We start from the raw sequence: 21,535 nt of genomic DNA on the forward strand, positions 1-21,535 counted from the left end.
GGCAACGAAGCCATCTTCTGTGTCTTTTCTTTCGAGCCCAACAACCTGTGAGGTGTCGAGTCGAGCGCCTCCTGCCTTTCCACTGCAACCTTACCGCCCGCATTCTGGAATATCTGGATGCAAAGAAGAACCTCGGGAGGGTGGCATGCGTGAAGAGCCCCCCCTTTGCTAACGCGATCCTCACTCCGAGCGCCCAATGAGGAGGGCATAAAGGTATACCGTTGGAATGGGTCGTCTTCCTGTTGGTTCGGGGCAGCCGCTGTCAAGCTAGAGGTGGTGTATCCCTTTCTAACCCTTCGTAAGTCCAAGTGCTATGGCCGAGTAGAATGATACAATGACTCCGCGAAAAAGGTTAAAGACTGGGTCATATGCACAGAATTTTGAGGTGTGATTCTCCGCCACTGTGAAGTGGCTTTTTGATCGCCTTGCTCATGAACATTTGTTAAAAATTCCTCCGAGATTTCTGCCGTTGAAAATGCGAAATTAAAGTTGAAGTAGTAGTCAAGTACGGGAAAGAGCAATTGCGAGAACTTTTCAAGACCGAAAGGCTGTAATCCAACAAACAAGGCTGAGCATCACAATGAGTGTCGTTGGATTTGAGTGTGGTGGGCAGAAGTGAATTCCAAGTTTGGCGGGGGACGGGTGGCGGGGACGCCTTTTCCTGCCCCTGTCACAAGCTCTCTCCAAAAATTTCCAGCGCCCAATAAAATTTTCCGAATCCGAATATCAAGAACTCGCTTTCATATTGACGACGGAACCTTCCACCTCAGCCTTGTACAATACAGAGAATTCGAATAAGCCAAATCTAAAGAGGCAAATCGACATCATAACTCAAAATGGCTGCCAGACCTGACTCGGAGGACATCGCCATGGACGATGCGCCCACCTCTCACCAGCCTGAGGTTAAGGATGATACTATGGTCGATGATGCGGGCGAGGACGTAGAGGAGGAGGAGGATTATGAGGAGGAGGAGGAGGAGGAGGAGGTTCAGAGGGTGAAACTGGTATGTCGAGTTCTCAATTTTTGCTCAAAACTTTTAAAACTAATAAGTTTCAATCATAGCTTCCTGGGTCAACGGAAACTGCTGCCTCGTTCGAGTTTTCCAATGAGGGTCACACACTCGGCAATGCTCTCAGATATGTCATCATGAGAAAGTGAGTTGAGCTCCTAAGCTGCACTTTATGAAATTCTACTAACACAAACTGTAGTCCCGAGGTTGAATTCTGTGCTTATGCCATCCCTCATCCATCAGAAGCTAAGATGAACGTCAGAATCCAAACTTTCGGTTAGTTCTATCACGTTTTGCATTTCTTTCCAGAATTAGGATGCTGATACCACCATCAGAAGGAACGACCGCAATCGAAGCTCTTGAGAAGGGCCTCCGGGACATTCAGGAGCTCTGCGACGTCGTCACTGACAAGTTTGTGGCGGCGGCAGACGACTTTGAGAAGAAGAAGGCCGCTACTGCTTAGCTTCATTCTGCTTGATTTTCTGTACCAAGGATAAACTAGGCTACTGGCGTTTTAGGCGTGCTCTGGGCTGGGACATGCATAGGTAGAGGGGACACTTTATCATGGGCGGATGTGCAAAAACAGCTGTTTGTTTTTTAAGGAATCGCGGCATTGCTCTTTATATACATCAAAAACAGAGGGTGTGATAGGCACCCATTCTAGTTGCGGCCCTGTATACAACTGTGAGCATGAGTGGAAGTATCTGTGTGAGAGTATAAGAAAGCTTACCTCCAGGAAACCGGAAACGAAGTTTGAGGGCAGGATCTTCTCGCCTCTGAAGTTCTCCTCCTTGAAGTAGTTCATCAAGTGTGTGGTTTGACGCCAGAAGTTCATGGTTTCCTGCAAGACCAAATGTCAGCTGTAGTCCCCCCATACCACAGCCCCTCCCACTTCCACCCTTCACCCAAAAGTCCCATGTATTGTTCCGCTTACTTGGTAGTCGGCATTGTTCTGCAAAAGGAGCATATCGACAACGGGGAGCTTGTTGACGAATCTGTGACGCTCGAACTCCTGTCTGATGCGGGTGCGGATGGCGGAGACGGGTTGGGGGATCGAGTACATGGTCTGGATCTCAGGCGCCTGGAGAAGTCCACCACAGTCAGCAATTGCCCCTTGCTCTACAACAACATCCCTCTGCCTTGGACGTACCGCCCGAATCCATGCCCGATAGGCTGTAAGCACTCTGCTTCTCGCGTCGGCCCAATTGGCCGCTGTTCCGTTTGTCAGTCCGCTGTTTTTTCTTGAACGATCTTGAAAGTAGAAGACTTACATTGCCGCGTGGTAACAGCGAATTGGGTAGGTGAGATGGCCATGGCGCCCGAGTTCGTCGTCGTTTGTTACGGTTCTGAATCGGGGGGTTTCTTGACGTTGCTGCTCTCCCACCTTGGATTGGCGGCAGCGCTCGCTCGCTGCGGAAGCTTTGACCACCTCGTTCGCTCACTTTAACGCCCTGCTGCTGAGAACCCCACTGCGTCAGAGGTGGCTTGCTTAGTCATTTGCTATATCAAGCAGCCTTCTCAGCTTCGCGAATGACAGCTTTCCAGCATTTCGCCCCACCATCAGCTATTACACTCCTCAACCTAAACACTGTGAATAAAACATCACCACTTTTTTGCGATCTTCGATAGTTTTACACTATACAACACCCCCCCAAATCCAACCCTCACACCACCCCCCCCCCTTCCAAAAAATGCCCCCCATCCGCCCCTCCTCCAAACGCAAGCCCCCCCCCGACGGCTTCTCCGACATAGAAGAAGACCTCCTAATCTTCTCCAACAAGATGAAAGACGCCCAAAACGCCCCCTCGGACAACATCCCCAAGCACCAAGCCCAATGGCCCATCTTCCAAATCTCTCACCAGCGCTCCCGCTACATCTACGAGCTCTACTACGAAAAGGAGGCGATATCCAAGCAGCTCTACGACTGGCTCCTCAAAAACGGCTACGCCGACGCGGCGCTCATCGCAAAGTGGAAGAAGCAGGGGTACGAGAAGCTGTGCTGCCTGAGGTGCATCCAGACAAAGGAGACAAATTTTAACTCTACCTGCGTGTGCAGGGTGCCGAGGGCGCAGATGAAGGGGGAGGATAGGGAGGTGCAGTGCGTTAGCTGTGGGTGTAGGGGTTGTGCTTCTACTGACTGAAAGCGGGAAAAGGGACGGGCGGGGGAGCGATGAAGGGGAAAAAAAAAACAGGAGGAGGATATCAGTGGGAGAATGGACAAGGCTAACAATGGAAGGAGATAAAAGCAGATCACACTGCGGATGGAGACCAGAGACCAGGCCGACGCAACGATAGAAAGCATTCAGCGGGGAGGATATAGCGGTTTTCTAGAGACGGGGAAACTAATAAGGTTCCTATCGCACACATAGCGACATCATTCTGGGCGTTTTTGGAAAGGGATTTGAGACTGTAAGGCACCCCACATGTACGGTGCGTTTCGTTTTGATGCTAGGGTGTTGGAAGCTCACATATCAGGCAGGAAACATCATAGCATCATAGAGGCGATCCACTGGGTTGTTTAAATCATGAATATAATGAGAATCTCGATTAACTGTGTACAATATTCATCTCTCTGTGAGTCTCTTGTTTATCGTACTTGATCCCACTGGGTATGTGACGGTGTAACCTCCTCCAACCTGCCTTTGTGTTATTATGCTGAAACGCTATCCAACTTGGAGTATAGTAAATACTATCGTTTCGCGAAACCGGCCCTTTTGCCACGGCCAAATCGTACGCCTCTTGGCACGAACTGGAGAGCCGACATGGCAGTCGAGATGTCATCCATTTCCACATCAGGCTTGCGCTCAGAACTAGCAGGTTCAACTTGCATCTCGTTATCCTCGGGTTTGGCGGCTGCTGACACTGGCTTTTCTGTGTTGACAGGTGGCGTGCTGTCTTGGCTGTGCTGCTGTTGAGATTCTGAAGAGACAGGTGCAAGACTCGGCCTCCTGTTGCCGTTGCTGTCGGTTTTCTTATCACTGCCCTTCTTGTTCTCATCAAGCAGCAGCGACCGTCGCCCATCAATACCATACCGCGTGACCCCAAAGAAGAAGTTCTTGGGGTACATGTGCTTGGCGATGAGGTGCATCTGCCTCTTTTGTGGCGTCATACAGACTTTATCGCAGGTTTCAACGAAACAGGTGTACTACACAAGTGGAGTTAACGAAACAAATGGTTAGACAGTTGACACAAACCTTGTATGAGAAGTGATCGGCTGAGATGAGGAGAATTGGGGTTAATGAATTGGGATATCTGGGTGTTTGGTAAGGGGTGAGCATGGGGACTTACTGTGCGCTCTCCCTTGTCTCGCTTGACTTGGATGAAGGCATCGTGATTTTCACTGATGTGCAAGCTGAGGAGATGGGAAGAAGGAAAGTTTTTGCGGCATTCGAGGCAGCGGTTGGTGTGCTCGTTGCGGTAGTGAGATTCGTATTCTTGGTAGGATGAGAAGGTGATTGGTTCTTTGTGCGGTGGGAGGGAGCAGGGCATGGGATTGTTGGTCTTGGTGGTGGTGATGAGGGAAGGATCCAACTCGGTGATTTTGGCTGCTGGGACTTGGGTGGCCGTAGGATCTGGTTCGGAAGCAGCGGGGACTTTGGTTAGAGGTTCGGATCCGTTGCTGATGCTGAGGAGGACAGTAGTGAAGGCTGAGCCCGGATCTGTGGGTGCCTCGTCATATTCCCTTGCGCGTTTTCCCATTGTGTTTGATGCAGCCGACAATCTAGTTGGTTTGTACTGATGACTGTTAGGACTTCTTTGCAAGCAAGCCGTGTTGATTGATACCTAGTTACTTTTATGGGAAGAAGCATCATGAATCCCTCGCCGAATGACGATGTCGATAAAGCTTAGGCTGGCACGGACCTTTTTGGGGTCCGAGCGGCGTGGAATGGGCGATTGGCAAGTGGACCCAACACAGCGCGCCTGGCTGATTCCGTGTTGGTGATTGGCTGGCTATGTTTCTTGAAGCAATGATCCGTTTCTTCTTGAGCGGCATGGGTGTTGTGCTTGTCAGCTTGTCCAACGTCAAATCACGAGTGGGCAGAGACGTTGGCGGGTCGTCTGTGAATCCCTTCGTTTTCTCGACTTTATTTTTTGTGTTTCCCCTGCGCAACTCCGAAAATCTCAACAAACGTTTGAGGTTCCAAACTTGTTGCCCTTGCCTTCCCGCACAAAACTAGACTGGCGCCACCGAGTGGCAGTCATCATATTCCGTCTTTTTCCCCCATCTCCAATGTGCTCGTCACCTGCTGTCACTCTGCCAGCCGCAAGCCGCAGCACCCCTCCTCGCAGACCCGCCAGACAGAGCCAGACAAGTTATGGATCGGTCGCAGAGGTTCGGCTCTCCCAACACCACGCATGAGCATCGCCCTTGAGCGCGAGCTCTTTTACAAACCCGAAACCCGGCCTTTTCGCCGCAAACTTTTCCCACACCATACCCCGCGATAAAGCCATTCGTTGCGACCATCCCAAGATCCCGACACCACACAACAAACTCGCGCAACCATGGCCACGCCGGCTGCTGCGATCACCGTGGGCACCACCACGGCCAAGATACCCGAGATTGATGAGGTCTGGAAGTAAGTCGCACAGCCGCCGGAGGAGACATGGGTTTGACTTTGGTGCGAGGGCCTTGGCTTGCTAACATGGAAAACTAGGGCTGCGCAGAAACTCCGTGGTACGATTGTCAAGGAACTAGAGCAGGTACAAGGCAGAGAAGCTGCCAACGAGGTGGCTCGCTTCGAGAAAGTCGAGAAGTTGATGGAGCAGTGAGTCAAAAATTGACTTTTGTACTCGCTTCTGGCTAATTTCTTCAGTTATCGCCTTGCCTGTGTCGAAGTCATCTGGCCCGACTTCCGAGTTACCAAGGAGAAGCACGTCGAGGACACTCTTTGGCAAGTTCACACATTGATCACCAAGGCCTACCGAAAGGTGCTTGGTAGGTTGAACGGCAACGACAATGCCGTACTTCGACGTAGAGTTGAGCGGTTATACGCCGCCTACTTGAAGACTGCGCAGTCCTTCTACAAGGGTTGGCTGCAGAGAGTGTGCGCTCGGTACAACATCAAGGATCTTCAACGCATAGCGCGCGTTATTGGCATCGAGATGTCTGTCCCAAAGGCCCACACGGTTGACGCTGCTGCTCATAGACTGGATGAGATTGTCAGGGACTCGTGCCACAAGACGCTCATCTACCTGGGAGACCTTGCTCGATATCGCACTCTTCTTCGCAACAAGGACCGCAACTGGGATAATGCGCTGTCGTACTACTTTCTCGCGAACGACCTGGCCCCAGAGTCAGGCTATGGCCACCACCAGTGCGGCGTCATCTACGCCGAGGTTGACGATCATTTGCACATCGTTTATCACATGTACCGCGCAATGGTCTGTGACAAGCCGCATCCAAATGCTGCGCCGAACCTTGAGCGAGAGTTCCGCGACATCCAGAAGAAGAGAGGCGGGGATGCCAGACAGGTCTTCATCACTTGGTTTCTGAAGCTTCAGGCCTTCTACTACCAGGGCAGAGAATTCTCTGAGCGTAAGGAACTCGAGAATGAAGTTGACCATCGTCTGGCCGTCGCCATGAAATCAGGCACACTTTTCAAATCGGACCAAGATTTGCTCAAAATCATTCTGATCAACATCACAAGCTATGCCGCTTGCGCACAGAAGGTTCAGGGTAAGATTGTTACTTATACCCCCCCAAAGAGGACACAACTAACTGTAATAGACAAATGGACTGAGGAGAGATCTCGCTCATGCCAATATCTGCTCCTTCTCAACATTCGCACTATCCACACCATCTCAAAGCTGCTCCGAGACGAGCTTAACGAGCTGGTCAAACGTCAACCAGTGGAGACCACTCCAGCGCAAGAACAGGGCAAGTTCACGCCCGTCTTCGCCCGCGTCTTGCCTTTCCTGCGCGTGTACATGGCTTGGCTATGCTTCTACAGCACTGAGCTGAAGCAGTACCAGGAGCACTTGGAGCCTCAATTTGGCGACATGTGCAAGATGCTCAGCATGGCCCTCGGTCTCCTCCTGGAGTTCGTAGCAACCGCTCAAGAGCCTGGAAGGATTGTTCCGTGGCGTTTTGCCGAAGACGAGCTCACACTCGGTGTGAACTGCCTCAACGGCCCAGAGTTGAAGGGCTGCCAGCTCTATTGCGACCCGTTTAGCAAGCAACCCAAGCCGCGACGGGATGAGTCCCCTGAGGATGAGTACTCAAACGACGACATTACTTGGAGCAGGATGCTGCACATTGCGCTCTGTGCTTTCGAGTTGGCGACTCCGGGATCCCCGTTTCCGCTCGTCACTGCTACGGCCTCTTCCAAGGACGCGGAGGGATATGCGACCGTCGTGTACCACGAAGGCCCCAAACACTTACCGCCAAGCGTCCAGAGCCCGCAACCGGCCTCTTCTGCTCCTACAACCACCGCAGCCCCTGCGCCTCCTGCAGCCGTTGCCACGCCGGCTCATGTACTTGCGGAAGTAGTAGCAGTCCCAAGCCCGTCAGACTCTGTTGAACTCTCGGAAGACCAAGAGTTCTATGGAGAGCGATTGCGCCGCGCCAGTGTCATTGCCAAGCACTCTACAAGCAAGAGAAACGCTCAGCCCGCAGCGCAAAGCGAGAGTACCTCTCACTCCGCTGAGGCCATCCGGGCCAGCCAGCCAGCGCAGAACTCAGACTTCCTTCCTATTGAGAATCAGATCTTCAACATCCTTAATGATTTCCTTAGCCCGCCGGAGACTCGCTCTGCCCAGAAGCCCGAAACGCCAACTCGACTGGTCACCGAGGATAGTACCTCCTACGGTATGGGTTCCTCCACGGCCAATGAGGTCTTCGGTGCCGCTTCATCGAGCCCTGGTCCAAACCCAGGTTCTGCCACGGGCAAGACCTTTCCCACGTTGCCATGGTCTTACTTTTTGGACTCAGGGGCTGGTGGGCCAGCTCAGAAGAATGGTGGAAGGAGTGCGGGATCGAATGGCTGGGACACCGCCATGTCTTCAAGACCGGCCAGCCAAGGCAGTCCAGTCCATCTTGCCGGCAGCCATGGTTTTAACAATCCACTGGCGCACCATCAACACCGCTCTTCTGCTTCAGGCTCGTTCTCCAGGGACCGTGTAAACCAGCTTCAAGGCTATAGTCGTGACCCCTGGCAGCAAACTGGAAACAGCATGGCTTCCCAGGGTAGGACTGCTTCGAATCCTCTTTCACAGCAGAACATTTGGGGTCCGTCTAGCTCGCCCTTCTCTGGATCGCACAACTTCTCTGCCAACCCGTCCAGTCTCCCTTCAGTCAACAGCCCTATGGGCTTGCCAATGAGAACTTCTGGACTTGGTTACCAGCAAAGCAACACGGCAGCTCGCTCACCTCTCTCCGGCAACCCTCTCCGTGCCTATCCAAATGGTGCGGACGGCGGCCATATCAACCCGCCTCCTGGGTTTGGTGGCAATGCTGTTGCGGCTCTGGCGGACTCGGTTTACACCACCTCTCCCGGCGCGCATGGCCATGGTCATCAGACTTATGGGTACCAGGACGCCATCACCGCCCAGCAGCAGCAGATGCTGGCGATGATGAGAGGCAATGTCAACGCTGAGAACAACTGGAACGGGTTCAACACGGCTTCCAAGCCCTCGCAGACTCTGCCGCCGGGGCTTCAGAACCAGATGTATGGTGGTGCGTTTGCTTCGCAGCTGGATAACCAGCAGCAACAGCAGGCTATGCGCAAGGCGGAAAACCTTCCCAAGCGCTGAGAGATGATGTGCAATGGATTCGACTCACATTTTTTGTACGCTGTTTGTCAACCAACCAGGCCACCCTCTTGCCCTTGTTAGGAGGACTATCCGGGCATCCTTTAACGAGCGGGGCATACCTTTGCCAGCCAGTTTGGAATCCGAATCGACTTGTTCGTCTTCGAGTTCTTCGGCCACAACAAGCGATTGGCCGCGATGATCTCAACTTTGCATACATCCTTGCCTTTGGTCAACCTCGCAGAACTTGGGAAGCCCTATCGCCACCACCGCCACCGACCACAACCATTTTGTCACGGCATCACAGCGATCAAGAAAGGGGATTTGACAGATTGTTTAACATGGCAGGTTGACGTCATGCTATTCGCTACAATATATTTATTGGCCTTTGCCTTTTGGCCCTGTGGTCTTCACCCCTGACCTGGAACGGTCTACCTATTCTACCAAACCTACCCACCCCCCGAAACCTTTCTCATAATGCTCAATATGATGATGCCTGGAGGGAGACAAGGGAAAAAGTTGATTTTCTCCCAAACGCATGACAGGAAAAAAAGGAGAAGAAAATGCCAAAAAAACAACAAAAAAAACCAAAAAAAAACCACACATTTCGCTCACACACACACAACACACAGCAGCCCGATTTGCTTCCCGTTGTTGAAACCCAGATAGACTGACTCCTCTACCTTTTTTACACTTTTCCCGATGCGATTTGACCCCTCCAACGCCCTACAAGAAAAAGCAAAGGAAAAGAAGAAAAAAGAGTTCATTCATTGAGTGATCTACTGGCGGGAGTAGGCCTGCTTGGGGAAGGGGTAACTGGGAGGGGGAAGTTAGCTCGAGCTCATTCTTTTAAGTGAGGAGGATTTGGTTTGGAGAAAGTAGGGCTAGGGGAATAAGGGGCAGCGGAAAGTATTCTTCAGTAGCAGCAGTAGTAGTCGTTGCGCTTTTGCTTTTGTGCTCGCAAAAATAACACAGACTGATCAACCGAACTTTTGTGTGTGCTTTTCCTTTGTGTGGGTTGTGCGGCATGTAAGTAAGGGAAAGAGGGGGAACAACTTACGAAGGACCCAACTCCTGAATGCTCAGACGAGCCAACCACTGGCCCATGTTGACAGCCTCCTCAAGGGGGTGACCATCAACAATGCCAGCGCAGAAACCGCCAGCAAAAGCATCACCAGCACCGTTGGTGTCGTTGATGAGCTCCTTGGCGAGCTCGTGAACAGGGTACTCCTTGACCTCATCCTCACCCTGAATGGCAACAACGGTAGGCTCGGTACCTTGAGTGATGATAGCCACACGCTTCCGCTGGGTGTTGATCTTGGGCAGGTTGGCGAGCGCCTTGGCGATCTCCTTGACATCCGTCAAACCAAGCCCATGGCTCTCAGAGTACGCAGCCGCCTCGCCCTCATTACCAATGACATAATCCCAATACGGCGCTGAGGCATCAAGCGGCTCCTTGAAGAACTGGCAGATGAACGGGGCGGACAAGCTCAAGATGAACGGCTTGTTCTTCTCGGCCGCCTGCTTGGCCAGCTCCTGGATCGCGGGGGGGCAGACGGTGAAGTGGTATCCGCCGACGTAGTAAGCCTCTGCGTTCTCGACGAGAGCCCAGATGTCTGGGCGCTTGAGGTGCTCGAGGTCGTAGTGGTTGGCGGCGCCGAGCTCGGTGACCATGGAGCGGTTGTGGCCCGTGATGACGACGCCGCAGCGGCCGGTGGGGATCTTGGGGTCTACGCGGTACTCGACCCGGAGGCCGACCTGCTTGACGGCATCGCGGAGGATGGCGGCGTACTTGTCGTCGCCGGCGCCGCCGAGGTAGACGACAGAGTTGGGCGCGAGGATGTACTGGGCTCCGCGGGCGGTGTTTTGAGCGGCGCCGCCGGCGATGAGCTTGGCGTCGTAGTTGTTGAGGAGGTCCTCGTAGATGGGGAGGTGCTTCTCCTCGGCGAGGATGGCGTCGTTGGGCTTGAGGCCGTATTTTTCGAGGAGGGCCTCGTCGCCAAAGGCTTGGATATCTGGGGGGGTTAGTTAGCATAGGTGTACTCGGGAATAAAATGTAGATATCATATATTGCGGAAGAAGCGGGGGAGGTTGACCGCCCTTGCCCCGCGGAGAGGTCGGCCCCGTGGAATGGAAGCTCCCAGCCCCATATTATGAGCTCAAGAACACAACACCAATAAAAATCGCAACCTTACCAAGGAGAGGGTTCTCCAAGCAGAGCAGTCTGTAGTCCTTGGTGGCGGCCATTGTGATGTATGGGCGGTGTGTGTGTGGTGAAGGAGGTGTGTGGAAGTTCAGGAAAGAATTTGTGCCCCTCTGTTGGATGGAAGTTGGACGGCAGCTTTACAACCCAGAAGGCGGGGCAATAATAAACAGGTGGGGTTGGAACCGGTGCCGCCATCGGACTTTTTACTGAACCCCCGCGAACCCCTGGTCAGCCCGGAGTATGAAATCTTGGCAGAGGGCCGAAGGGCTGAATATGTCGCCGATCTTATTCGGTGCATGTTACGGAGAAGTGACTTTTTGGAAGGGTTGCTGGTGGCTGATAATGACGGTGCTTAGCATTGTGGTTGTTGTGAGGCCGAGAAAGCTCTCCAAAGCTTGTCCCTAGCATCCATCACCCATCTACTAGCACAGGACAACCACGAAGACAACTGACGTCAGGAGGAAAAGGCAGAGCGTCGTTCACTCATATCGTATTCACCCTCGAATAGATAGAGGGGGTATCATCACCGCAACTAAGGTAATCACCCGGCCAAGTACATCAATGCCCAGTCACGGCTCGAACAGGGAGGAGACTCTCTCCGCTCGCGTTTGCCCCGAAGTGAAGTGTTTCCTTGATTCCCGAGTTCCCCTGATGCATTGCCGACCTGACCTGACCTGACCTGACCTGACCTCTTCCCCCTGACCAGATAACTTCTCAACAAGCTTTCGTGCCGACCGTCTTTTGGGAATCCTTTTATTTCATTTACGGCCATGATGCTTGCAGAAAAAGCAAGTCCTCCGTCCGATTCGGCAGTCCCGTAACTACAAAGCAACAAAGACCAATGCAATCCGTTGAACCCCTTGCCCAGATGTAGAACCGAGAAACACCCCTTACTCCTTCGTCTTCTGGGTACCACGCAGCAGACCCGTTCTGCGGGCAGCAATGAGACCCGCCTTTTGACCCTGGGCGGCGTATCTGGAAATGGTAGACGCCTTACCGATATGCTGGTGGTTACCCTGTGCAAGTGTGTCAGCTCTGCGATACAAACCATGTGGGTTGTCAGAATGGCACTTACACCACCGTGAGGATGGTCGACGGGGTTCATGGCAACACCACGAGTCTTGGGCCATCTGTTGCGCTTGACAGCGAACTTGTGCTTGGCACGAGAAGCCTTGAGGAGGGGCTTGTCGGTTCTGCCACCACCGGCAACGATACCGATCATGCCGCGAGCGCTGGAGCTGACGACCTTCTTGGCGCCGGAGGGGAGCTTGATGCGGGTCTTGCCCTCATCGGGGTTGTGGCCGACAACGGTGATGTAGTTGCCGGAGGTGCGGCCGAGCGCACCACGGTCACCGACCTTCTCCTCGACGTTGGAGACGACGGTACCCTCGGGGACGGAAGCGAGGGGGAGGACGTTTCCGATGGTAAGAGCGGCGTTCTTGCCGGCATAAATGAACTGGCCGGTGTACATGCCTTCGTTGGCAATGAAGGTCTCGGTGACCTTCTTGAACTTGTAGGGCGAGTTGAACTGAACGCGGGCGAGGGGAGCACCACGGCCGGGGTCGTGGATGATCTCCTTCACGATACCGCGAACGTAGCCATGACGCTCGGCGAAATCGAGAGATCTGAACTTGGCGGGGGCCTTGTTCAGGCGGGTGTTGGCAGTGAAGATACTGCCGCGACCCTTACGCTGGTTGCGGATCTGAAGTCGAACGAAAAGCAACGGTTAGCCGCCATTTCCAATTTCCCAAGATGTTCCCCAACTCTCGATGCCGCCATCAATTTTCTAATCGGTCGGTCGGCGCAACAACTCGCTTTCTCGGTGCCGAATCGAATCTCGTGGTGTATCGAAAAGTGGTTGGAATTGAAGCTGAGGTAGTACTTACGACGCGTCCCATCTTGCCCTGCCTACCTTGGTGATGTGAAAGGGACGGGGTTGACTCGGTGGTTGAGAAAGGCAGAGGTTGCGACTCGAGAATGTCTAGATCAGTGAAGCGATATTTTTGCCAAATTTCTGTGTGGACTGGCCCTGTGCCACAATTGGTTCGCTGTGGCTGTGGGGTGCCCTAACGCAGGGAGCTGTGTGGCTGCCAGCACTTGAGCCACTCAGCTGCCGAGTTTGGCGACCCACTCTGTCAGTTCGCTGACGTAAAGCTGGCTTCTTTATGCCAAGCGGGAGCTTTGGCTTTGACTTCAGACGATGAATTCGAGATGCAAGGTCTCAACAATCAAGCTGCAAAACTTATAGCATATCGAGTTTGATATCTCGTATCTCACTTGCAAGATTGTACCATCATTCAGCCACTTCAAATTTCTTGAACAAAGCATCCCCCTCTTCCAATGTGCCCAGGGCAGGACCCCATTCTCGTCTCACTCTTTTGATTGATAGACGAGCGAGCCCAGAGCACATACAGTGTCAGATACCAGCAGTTGGTGTCATACTCGCACAGTACGTGCAGTGCCTCCAAGATGGGGCGAGTGCCGCCGACCGTGATCTCCCATCATCGTCGTCTCGTCTCCAGAACGCCCAACATCATCAAAATGACAGCACAAATACGCAGGGAATCATCAGCACGACTGCTGACTTAACTTACACACTATTCATGGATTGCTTTGCATTCCTTCTGTCGTCACATTCATGGTTTCACTTTTACTCAATGCTAACGGCGCTGTAGGTGCAAGATATATTTGCCATGAAAAGAGCCAACAGTTTGGCTGTTGCGCGCATTTCTGTCGAATCGCCATGTTTTTTTCCGGGGGTGAGCATATTGCTACTCCATGGGTTTTGATGTGTGGGACCGGCTGCCAGTGAGAGAGCTGCGGCGCGTTTTATGTCAATCAACCACGATCAAGCGATCGAAGAGTGCAGCCCGGTCCGTGATGATGGAGACCACTCTCACATTCACCAAACCAAACGCGGACTCCTCCGCAACCCGGCAGATTGGCTGCAAGCCAACTCACTCGAGGTTTCTGCAAGGCTGGTCTTATGTACAAGACTCTGGTCGAACCAGAAAGCCAGTGTGGGATGGCTTATCAGCGTTCTGTCATATCCTGTTTCCTTTCTGATGACCAGTTATGCCTTCATTGCTGTTCCCCGTGATTTTTGAAAAAGCTATTCGACGGTTTGGAATACGCAAAGTTGCTGGTCTTGAAGGTGGGGGTCCCTTCGTTGGCTGTTTGCCGTCTTATGAGGAAGAGGACACTGTCTGGGGAGGGTGCTGGGTGATAAAACACTGGAAGCTGATCTGAGCATATCGCGGTTGGAGAAGTTGGCATTGGTTGGGCCACAACACCAAGGGTTGAGGCGGAATGTGAGGAGCGGGTCATTTGGACAAGCTTCCAGGGCGAGCGAGCCCTTTTGGGCATTGTCGAAACCCACCGTTACCCGCTGCCGGCCGGGTGTACAAGTCAACCCCTTGACCATAACATCAACACACGCAGCCAATGACTACCTCGGACATCACACAGACCAGCCATCCAGCCTCGTGCCTCACGGGTAGGGCACAATGAGCGGTCAATGAAAAACCTCATCGTCACAAATCGTCTTCGGTTGGATGGAGGGTATCGTCAGTAAGAGGTTCTTGGTGGCTTTCTGGGCACTGTTCAGGACAAGTAGAATGATGGTGATGGAAGGTGATGATGGAAGCGAGACTGGCTCGTGCCATGAGCTTCAAGCAGGCAGACCGAGGGATGTGGACAAACCGGGCCTGTGCTTGCCACGGCAAGACAACCTGAAGAGGAGAATGCAAGATATATTAGCTTGTCTGGGAGCAAGAGGCCCAGAGGTAACCTTTAGTTTTAAGTTAGCCAACCTATCATGTTCTTTGGGCTCTTGGTGAAAAGTAGCAAGGTAGGCTGGGAGGGCCCTGGCCATTATCGCTCGGCCGGTACGTAATTTCTTGCAGCCGATCGACCTTCCTCCATCTTTCTCTCCTACAACCTCCACACCTGTCTCTCGACTTGCGCTTGCTGCCATCGTCCACCCACCTCAGCAAACGCCCATTGACCGACAATAGCGTTCACGCTCAACAAAATGGCCGACGACGATTCTTCAGATCTCTCGTCTATTTCATCGCTATCGGCGCCTCCTAGTGACGATGAGTCTGGTCTCGAATTGACCAAGGAAAAGGGCATTCTGAAGTTCTTCCACAAGATCGACCGCAACCCTGCCTTGGAGCCCAAGGAGAAGACACCGCCCCGACCCAAGAGAGAGCCATCGCCACCACACGAATATGTGCTAGCTGACAACCCCGACATCGCTGTACGTATTTCTGGCATCATTCGCGTCATTGAAGCGTTGCGACGCGAAAGATCGCGCACAGCGTGCCCCCCTGCGAGGGCTAGATAGCTGTCCCGCGGCAGCTATGTGGGGGACCAAGCTGACTTTTTTGTGTGCTCTTAGTTTATCGTAATGTTCCGCGCCCGATTCACCGAGGCTTTCCCCAAAAGTCTGGCGAACTTTGGACCGCAAGAGCTGGAGCGCGATGTCGTCGATTCTGTTCCTGGCGAGCGCGTCGAGCACTTTTTGTGCGCCGTCTTGGGGCTTTTGCTGAACAGGAAGCAGGATGTCAAGTACGTCATTTCCAAGCTGCGGAGGCTATCGAAAACCTATTTGATCTGAACAAACCGCTGATTCCATCCGGTGCATAGGCCTGGCCACTACAATCGCGCGTTGGAGGAGGCTGTTCAGTCGCACAAGGGACAGTGGGCGAGGGATTGGGAGAGCCGAAACCCGCTTTCTGGGGGTGCCACGTTTGCGTCCATGACGCCAGTCCAACGGGTATGGTCTAGCTCTGAAGTCTGCAGTGATCTGCTTATTTTGCTAATCTCTCTCGCCATTGTAATTGCAGCTCACCTTGTTGCGCACGCTTATTCAATGGTCGCTCGCCTCCTCCGATGCGATCAAGTCAATGATCAACCAGCAATACAAGAACCGACACGAAGATGATCGCAACATTCCTCTCAGCGTTCAGGTGTGGGGCGGAGATGGTGACAAGCGCCGGTACTTCTTAATTGAGGGCAACGACGACACTTCCTTCCGTGTGTACAGGGAGAGCAATCCAGCCGGTGTTCACCGGACCTGGTGGAGCGTTGCTGGCAGCATTGAGGAGCTTCAGGCTCTAGCCAACAAGTTGGAGACTCAGGATGGAGGGCCCAAGGCTAGGCAGTTCGCAAAGAACATTCTCAATGCGATTCCTAGATTTGAGGCTACCGAGGAGAAGAGGAGACGCAGGGAGTATCGCCAGATGCAGAAGGAACGGTTCAGGCGGCCAGAGCCTGGTTTCTCTCTCTATGAGGGCCGCACCAGAGGCAAGAGGATGAAGTACACATATTCCGACGACGAGGCCGAGTTTCTTACCGATTCCACCAACCGCCGATCTACTCGCAACACACGAAATCACACACCGGCCGAGCCAAGTGGTCCGGTCACTACTGCGAGCGGGCGCCAGATTAGAGCCCCTACGAGACTCAACGCAGAGAAATCCAGCGAAGCTCCCAGCGCGGCTACCAGTGTTCAGGGCGATGACACAGAGAACAAGGAGAATGAGCTTGGGCCAAGGGGACGCCCTAGACGCTCTGCTGCTGTCAATCACGGTACAAACGGCTGGGCCGCCAGCAAAAAGAGAAAGAGCGAGGAGTTCGAGTCGGATGCGTCAGACGGAAGCGAGCCTGATTTCGGGGATGACGAAGAGGAGGAGGCCGACATCCCAGACGAGTCTGAAGACGAGGAGGAATTCGAGGAGGATTCGCCCATGGACGAGGATTTGGAGGATCAGGCCGAACCCGGCAGCAAAATCTTCAAATTCCCGATCCGAGTTGCGTTTGATGAGAACAACAAGGTGCGGCAAATTCCTGGCCCGCCCGTGGTTGTTCCACCAAAGAACGCCAGGGCTGCAGCTCGCAGGAATGTGGTTGTGAGTGAGAGTTCCGAGTCGACTGGCGCAGAGGATGAGCCAGAGGAGCCAGAGCCACCGGTCGCTGAGGAGATTATCGCCGTCCCAGCCAAACGCGCCTCGACACCTCAGCCCCAAACGGAGACTAATGTTGACAAGTCTGGCGAGAAGGAGGTTAAGACTACGGATGAGGTTATGGCTCCTCCCACGCCCTCGAGCGGGCCAGCCACGGCTTTGGCTTTCCGGGGCAGTCCAGAGAAGCCAGCGCAGCCGCCAATGGCTGCGGCGCAGGCTGTACCAGCCGTGGGCGACATCGAGTAAGGCGACGTCATCAAGGAGGCCGGCTGGTGAACTTGGGGGGTTTTGGGAGATTATTTATTGCGGTATGACGGTGTATGCGGCTCCTGAGGCGGGAGAAAAAGAAGAAGGCGTTTGGTAAATGAAATCGTTTGGGACTGAGATCGCCTGTTATTGGAGGTCTTTTTCAAGGAAGCCGGCTCAGCTGTTTTATTTATTTCAGACCGTTTATGTCATACAGTCAGGCAGGCAGCGGGGTCGCTGGGTCAAAAAGCAGGCTATCATGGACGAAGAGCTTGGTGTTGGGGGGACGGGGGAGTATGCTGATTAGCTGTTTTTTATGTTCTACGAACTGCATGGCTATTCTTGTTAGGAAGAGAAAGAACACTGAGAACCATGTATCTTCACAACATGAAATAACTGTTGAACTTTTTGATTTTGCGTCGACAAGATAACCGATATCCATGTTCCGTGAAATACCGTGTGCTGTACGCCTATGTCATTATTATATATGAAAACCTCTCCCCTTCTTTCTCACATGGTATCATTCACCCTTCTACCTCCTCTTATACCCCCTCTCCCCGGGGATCGGCCAGTTATTCACACCCCACCACCACCGCCTCACCCGCGCACCCAGGCTCTGCCCGCTGAGCTGGGCATTTCTGTTCCAATGCTGCCAACCGCAAATCGCGAGGTTGTAAGCAACGCCTTGAACGAGAGGCATGATCATCTATTTTTTCCCCCATTAGCCCCACTCCCCCCTACCGTCTGTTCCCCCCGACTGGAACTCACCTGATCCCTCGCCGTGATTAGAGCGATCTTCCACCAGGTATCCGCGTTTTTGATGCTGGCGAGGTAGGACTGTTCAAACCTGAGGTCGGGGAGCGGGGGGAGGTGATGGCGGGAGACGGGTTTTATTTTGCGGGAAGAGGAATGGGGGTAGTCTTCATCGTCGTCGGAGAGGTCGGATAGGTCGGTTTCGGGGTCTGATGTTGGGGAGATGTGGACGGGAGTCTTTTTGGAGGCGGCGGTGGATGGGTTGGTGTCGTGGGCGGCGGAAGGGGAGGGGTTGATGTGCGAGGTTTGGAGGGTTTCGGCTACCTGGAGGGGGAGGGAGTCTGCCATGGTGGACAACAATGGACGTGTGTGAGGGAAGAAAGGGAGCTTGTTTGTGATAGTGGGAGGTGGTGGTGGTTCATTGATTGGGAGACGGGACTGCACTATGGATGGAGGAAGTTGCATCATAATACTAAGGTAGTCATAGCTTTGTTCCACTTGTTGGTAGTTAAGTGGATTAGTGCTTAGTGTAGTAGTAATGCTAGGTTGTCTAAGGGTCAGCCGGAAAGAAGGCTGACAGGATGTGGCTGAGGCTCTTCTTGATGAGTCTTCAAGACACGTGGAAGTCTTCGAGAATCGATAGCTGTGACGATGGTGAAGAAGCTTGGTTAGAGCCAAACAGTTCCCTGGTTTGCAGTGTCAGACAGACCGTCCAAAGTCACAATCCCAGGTTTTCTGTATGATACAGCGTCAGCAGCGTCAGAGCATGTAACAGCTGCAAATGCCCCACACCCAATCAGGGTAATCGGGCTGACCGCCCAATGATGACTCGCAGTCAGGCAACACTTGTGGGGTCAGGAGCGCCACTGCTGGCTCCAATGTGCCAGGTCTTAAAAAGCCATAAAAGCCTTTTTTACAGGCTTTCCCTCGCCCTGCGAAACCCCTCCCTGACGAGTTGGCCAACCCCACCACCAATTTTTTGAGATTTCCCTGCCCCCAAGAAACCAACACCAAAAAATCAAAGAAACCCAAACCCCGCTCGCTTTCCCACAACCCCTTGCGGAGAAGGAGTTTGCGCGGCGAGTCTCTTCTTCTTCCCCTTCTCTTTTTCCAGTCTCTTTTTCTCTTCTTCTTCTTGTTCGACAGCACTTTAACGGGTTTTGATTCGCTTCAGTCGTTAATTGTTCAACATGAGCGACCCCAACGCCAACGAGGCGGAGAAGAACGTGAGCACATCTACCTCTCTCCTTCCTTACCTTGCCCAACCCTGTCTCTCGGCCGATTCCGTTGGGGCGCGCCATTTTCGCTTCTTCTTCTTTGGGTCTGGTTTACTGATGCCGTATCATGATGAATAGATTGAGATATGGAAGGTGAAGAAGTTGATTAAGCGCCTGGAGGCCGCTCGCGGCAATGGCACCAGCATGATCTCCCTCATTATTCGTACGTGCTCACTGCTCTCTCTTCGCACATTCCCGTGTGCCCAGCCGGGCCTGGTGTGGCTGCCCGCCCGCCGATGCCTTAGCCGAACTCAATGCCACCAAGCAACATGTGACTGACTTTCTTGATAGCTCCCAAGGATCAGATTTCCCGTGCGGCCAAGATGTTGGCTGAAGAATACGTATGTCTTTTTCTGACCCTCCCTCGCACCTTGATGGCCTCAGGGGAAAGCTAACGCGTGGTATCACAGGGTACCGCCTCCAACATCAAGTCCCGTGTCAATCGTCAGTCTGTCTTGTCGGCCATTACCTCGACCCAGCAGCGTCTCAAGCTGTACAACAAGGTCCCTCCCAATGGCCTCGTCGTCTACTGCGGTGAAATCTTGACCTCGGAAGGCAAGGAACGCAAGGTCAATATCGATTTCGAGCCCTTCAAGCCCATCAACACTTCGCTCTACCTCTGTGACAACAAGTTCCATACCGAGGCGCTTGCTGAGCTTCTCGAGTCTGATCAGAAGTTCGGTTTCATTGTCATGGACGGTAACGGAGCTCTGTTCGGCACCTTGAGTGGAAACACCCGCGACATTGTTCACAAGTTCTCGGTCGATCTTCCCAAGAAGCACGGTCGTGGTGGTCAGTCCGCTCTGCGTTTCGCCCGTCTCAGAGAGGAAAAGCGTCACAACTACGTGCGCAAGGTTGCCGAGTTGGCCGTCCAGAACTTCATCACCAACGACAAGGTTAACGTTATGGGTATTGTGCTTGCTGGTTCTGCCGATTTCAAGAACGATCTCAACGCCTCCGACATGTTCGATCAGCGTCTTGCCACCAAGGTCATCAAGGTTGTTGATGTGTCTTATGGTGGTGAGAACGGGTTCAACCAGGCCATCGAGTTGGCTTCTGAGACCCTCGGCAACGTCAAGTTCATTCAGGAGAAGAAGCTCATCGGCAAGTACTTTGAGGAAATCAGCCAGGATACCGGCCGTATCTGCTATGGTGTTGAGGATACCCTCAAGGCTTTGGAGCTCGGTGCTGTCGAGACTTTGATTGTCTTTGAAAACCTCGAGGTCACACGCTGGGTCCTCAAGGACAGCAATGGTGCCGAGATTATCATTCATTCTACTAAGCAGCAGGATGCGGCTAACCGGGACCGGTTCATGGACAAGGAGACTGGCCAGGAGATGGAAGTTGTCTCCCAGGAGTCTTTCCTCGAGTGGATCGCCGAGCACTACAAGGATTTTGGTACCACTCTCGAGTTCGTTTCGGACAGGTCGACTGAGGGCAACCAATTCGTCAAGGGCTTTGGCGGTATCGGTGGTATCCTTCGGTACAAGGTCAACTTTGAGCAGTTGAACGAAGTGGATGACGATGATGAGTACTACGACGATTGACAGTTTGATTCCCTCGTTGATAGCGAGGGACCCGGAACTGAAGCCATCACGTCCGAGCCGGAGACACTGCATGCCGACCAGCCGCAAGCCAAGCCACGGAGCCAGGGGAAGTTGCCGCCTGCTCAGCGGCGGCTGATGAAGGGCTTTACGGCGAGCCCAGGGTCGACTGAGGTGTCGCGTCCTAGCCCGCTTCGCTCTGTAATGACGGCTTCTTAAGTTACCACTTTGCATAGGGTGGGGGTGTGTTGTCGAGGGGCTTGGTTTTTGGACACTCCTTTGTGGGGAGGTGTGCAGGACAGCTCTCGAGACACCATCCATCATCGTCAAGTTTGCTTCCGAGGCCTTTTTATTTTTGTAAACTGCCTCCAGGAAGAATTGAGAGGAACGAGAAGTCGGACAAGTTCGTCAAAAGGTATCACTTCATTACAGGGCACGTCAGGTCAAGGAGGAATGGTTCGGGGAAACCTTGGGGGCACGAGGCTGGACCGGATTTGAGATTTTGTTTCTGATGTTTCAATTCCGGGCCACGCAGGGTGTCTATTCGGTCTTTACTACTGTCGATTCGCGGAAGGAAAGCAGGGCTTAGATATGCAGCTAGTTTGCGGGACCCAACACTCTTTTGTCACTTGATTTTGTTTCTTTTATTGTGTATGATGACGCTTCTGTTGTGTATGAGTATGATGTTATGATGTATGAGTGAAAGTGACTTGAAAGGCCGTGTAACGAAAGACCGAACTCGGCCGGTAGAAATACAAGCCTGCGGGGTTTCAAACTCGAA

The 21,535-nt window shown here is 53.1% G+C and overlaps 10 protein-coding genes across 10 annotated transcripts; 5 read left to right on the forward strand and 5 right to left on the reverse strand.

Moving 5' to 3' along the window:
- Nucleotides 1–836: 836 nt before the first annotated feature.
- Nucleotides 837–1,682, forward strand: RPC19 (RNA polymerase subunit AC19; the record flags this gene model as incomplete). The annotated part of the gene is made up of 4 exons (XM_062893660.1): nt 837–1,004; nt 1,064–1,155; nt 1,210–1,286; nt 1,346–1,682. The coding sequence occupies 4 exons, from the start codon at nt 837–839 to the stop codon at nt 1,471–1,473; spliced, it is 465 nt and encodes a 154-aa protein (XP_062739486.1). The 3' UTR covers nt 1,474–1,682.
- On the reverse strand, nt 1,561–2,414 carry NdufA6 (ndufa6 NADH-ubiquinone oxidoreductase subunit). The gene is made up of 5 exons (XM_062893661.1): nt 2,282–2,414; nt 2,161–2,222; nt 1,945–2,091; nt 1,741–1,851; nt 1,561–1,682 (listed from the first exon to the last, which is right to left on the reverse strand). Exons 1-5 carry the CDS (start codon nt 2,322–2,324, stop codon nt 1,671–1,673), a joined length of 375 nt encoding a protein of 124 aa, XP_062739487.1. The 5' UTR covers nt 2,325–2,414; the 3' UTR covers nt 1,561–1,670.
- A 287-nt stretch (nt 2,415–2,701) lies between these two features.
- Nucleotides 2,702–3,151, forward strand: BUD31 (Component of the SF3b subcomplex of the U2 snRNP; the record flags this gene model as incomplete). The annotated part of the gene is made up of 1 exon (XM_062893662.1): nt 2,702–3,151. One exon carries the CDS (start codon nt 2,702–2,704, stop codon nt 3,149–3,151), a length of 450 nt encoding a protein of 149 aa, XP_062739488.1.
- Nucleotides 3,152–3,545: 394 nt separating this feature from the next.
- QC762_708200 (uncharacterized protein) lies at nt 3,546–4,842 on the reverse strand. Its single transcript, XM_062893663.1, has 2 exons — nt 4,299–4,842; nt 3,546–4,155 (listed from the first exon to the last, which is right to left on the reverse strand). The coding sequence occupies exons 1-2, from the start codon at nt 4,707–4,709 to the stop codon at nt 3,700–3,702; spliced, it is 867 nt and encodes a 288-aa protein (XP_062739489.1). The 5' UTR covers nt 4,710–4,842; the 3' UTR covers nt 3,546–3,699.
- A 140-nt stretch (nt 4,843–4,982) lies between these two features.
- Nucleotides 4,983–9,759, forward strand: QC762_708210 (uncharacterized protein). The gene is made up of 4 exons (XM_062893664.1): nt 4,983–5,587; nt 5,666–5,776; nt 5,825–6,687; nt 6,739–9,759. The coding sequence occupies exons 1-4, from the start codon at nt 5,514–5,516 to the stop codon at nt 8,760–8,762; spliced, it is 3,072 nt and encodes a 1,023-aa protein (XP_062739490.1). The 5' UTR covers nt 4,983–5,513; the 3' UTR covers nt 8,763–9,759.
- ADO1 (adenosine kinase) lies at nt 9,092–11,006 on the reverse strand (the record flags this gene model as incomplete). Its single annotated transcript, XM_062893665.1, has 3 exons — nt 9,092–9,575; nt 9,820–10,774; nt 10,955–11,006. 3 exons carry the CDS (start codon nt 11,004–11,006, stop codon nt 9,539–9,541), a joined length of 1,044 nt encoding a protein of 347 aa, XP_062739491.1. The 3' UTR covers nt 9,092–9,538.
- Nucleotides 11,007–11,855: 849 nt separating this feature from the next.
- Nucleotides 11,856–13,167, reverse strand: RPL2 (60S ribosomal protein L2; the record flags this gene model as incomplete). The annotated part of the gene is made up of 3 exons (XM_062893666.1): nt 12,852–13,167; nt 12,041–12,667; nt 11,856–11,981 (listed from the first exon to the last, which is right to left on the reverse strand). The coding sequence occupies exons 1-3, from the start codon at nt 12,861–12,863 to the stop codon at nt 11,856–11,858; spliced, it is 765 nt and encodes a 254-aa protein (XP_062739492.1). The 5' UTR covers nt 12,864–13,167.
- A 5-nt stretch (nt 13,168–13,172) lies between these two features.
- Nucleotides 13,173–17,599, forward strand: QC762_708240 (uncharacterized protein). Its single transcript, XM_062893667.1, has 6 exons — nt 13,173–13,439; nt 13,641–14,852; nt 14,982–15,226; nt 15,368–15,537; nt 15,616–15,745; nt 15,816–17,599. Exons 2-6 carry the CDS (start codon nt 14,783–14,785, stop codon nt 17,178–17,180), a joined length of 1,980 nt encoding a protein of 659 aa, XP_062739493.1. The 5' UTR covers nt 13,173–13,439; nt 13,641–14,782; the 3' UTR covers nt 17,181–17,599.
- Nucleotides 17,573–18,617, reverse strand: QC762_708250 (uncharacterized protein). The gene is made up of 2 exons (XM_062893668.1): nt 17,949–18,617; nt 17,573–17,886 (listed from the first exon to the last, which is right to left on the reverse strand). Exons 1-2 carry the CDS (start codon nt 18,399–18,401, stop codon nt 17,713–17,715), a joined length of 627 nt encoding a protein of 208 aa, XP_062739494.1. The 5' UTR covers nt 18,402–18,617; the 3' UTR covers nt 17,573–17,712.
- Nucleotides 18,618–18,845: 228 nt separating this feature from the next.
- On the forward strand, nt 18,846–20,757 carry ERF1 (translation termination factor eRF1; the record flags this gene model as incomplete). Its single annotated transcript, XM_062893669.1, has 4 exons — nt 18,846–19,159; nt 19,289–19,373; nt 19,502–19,551; nt 19,621–20,757. The coding sequence occupies exons 1-4, from the start codon at nt 19,124–19,126 to the stop codon at nt 20,755–20,757; spliced, it is 1,308 nt and encodes a 435-aa protein (XP_062739495.1). The 5' UTR covers nt 18,846–19,123.
- Nucleotides 20,758–21,535: the final 778 nt, after the last annotated feature.

The sequence above is a fragment of the Podospora pseudocomata genome, chromosome 7 (genome assembly GCF_035222375.1).
Source record: "Podospora pseudocomata strain CBS 415.72m chromosome 7, whole genome shotgun sequence".
NCBI lineage: Eukaryota > Fungi > Ascomycota > Sordariomycetes > Sordariales > Podosporaceae > Podospora > Podospora pseudocomata.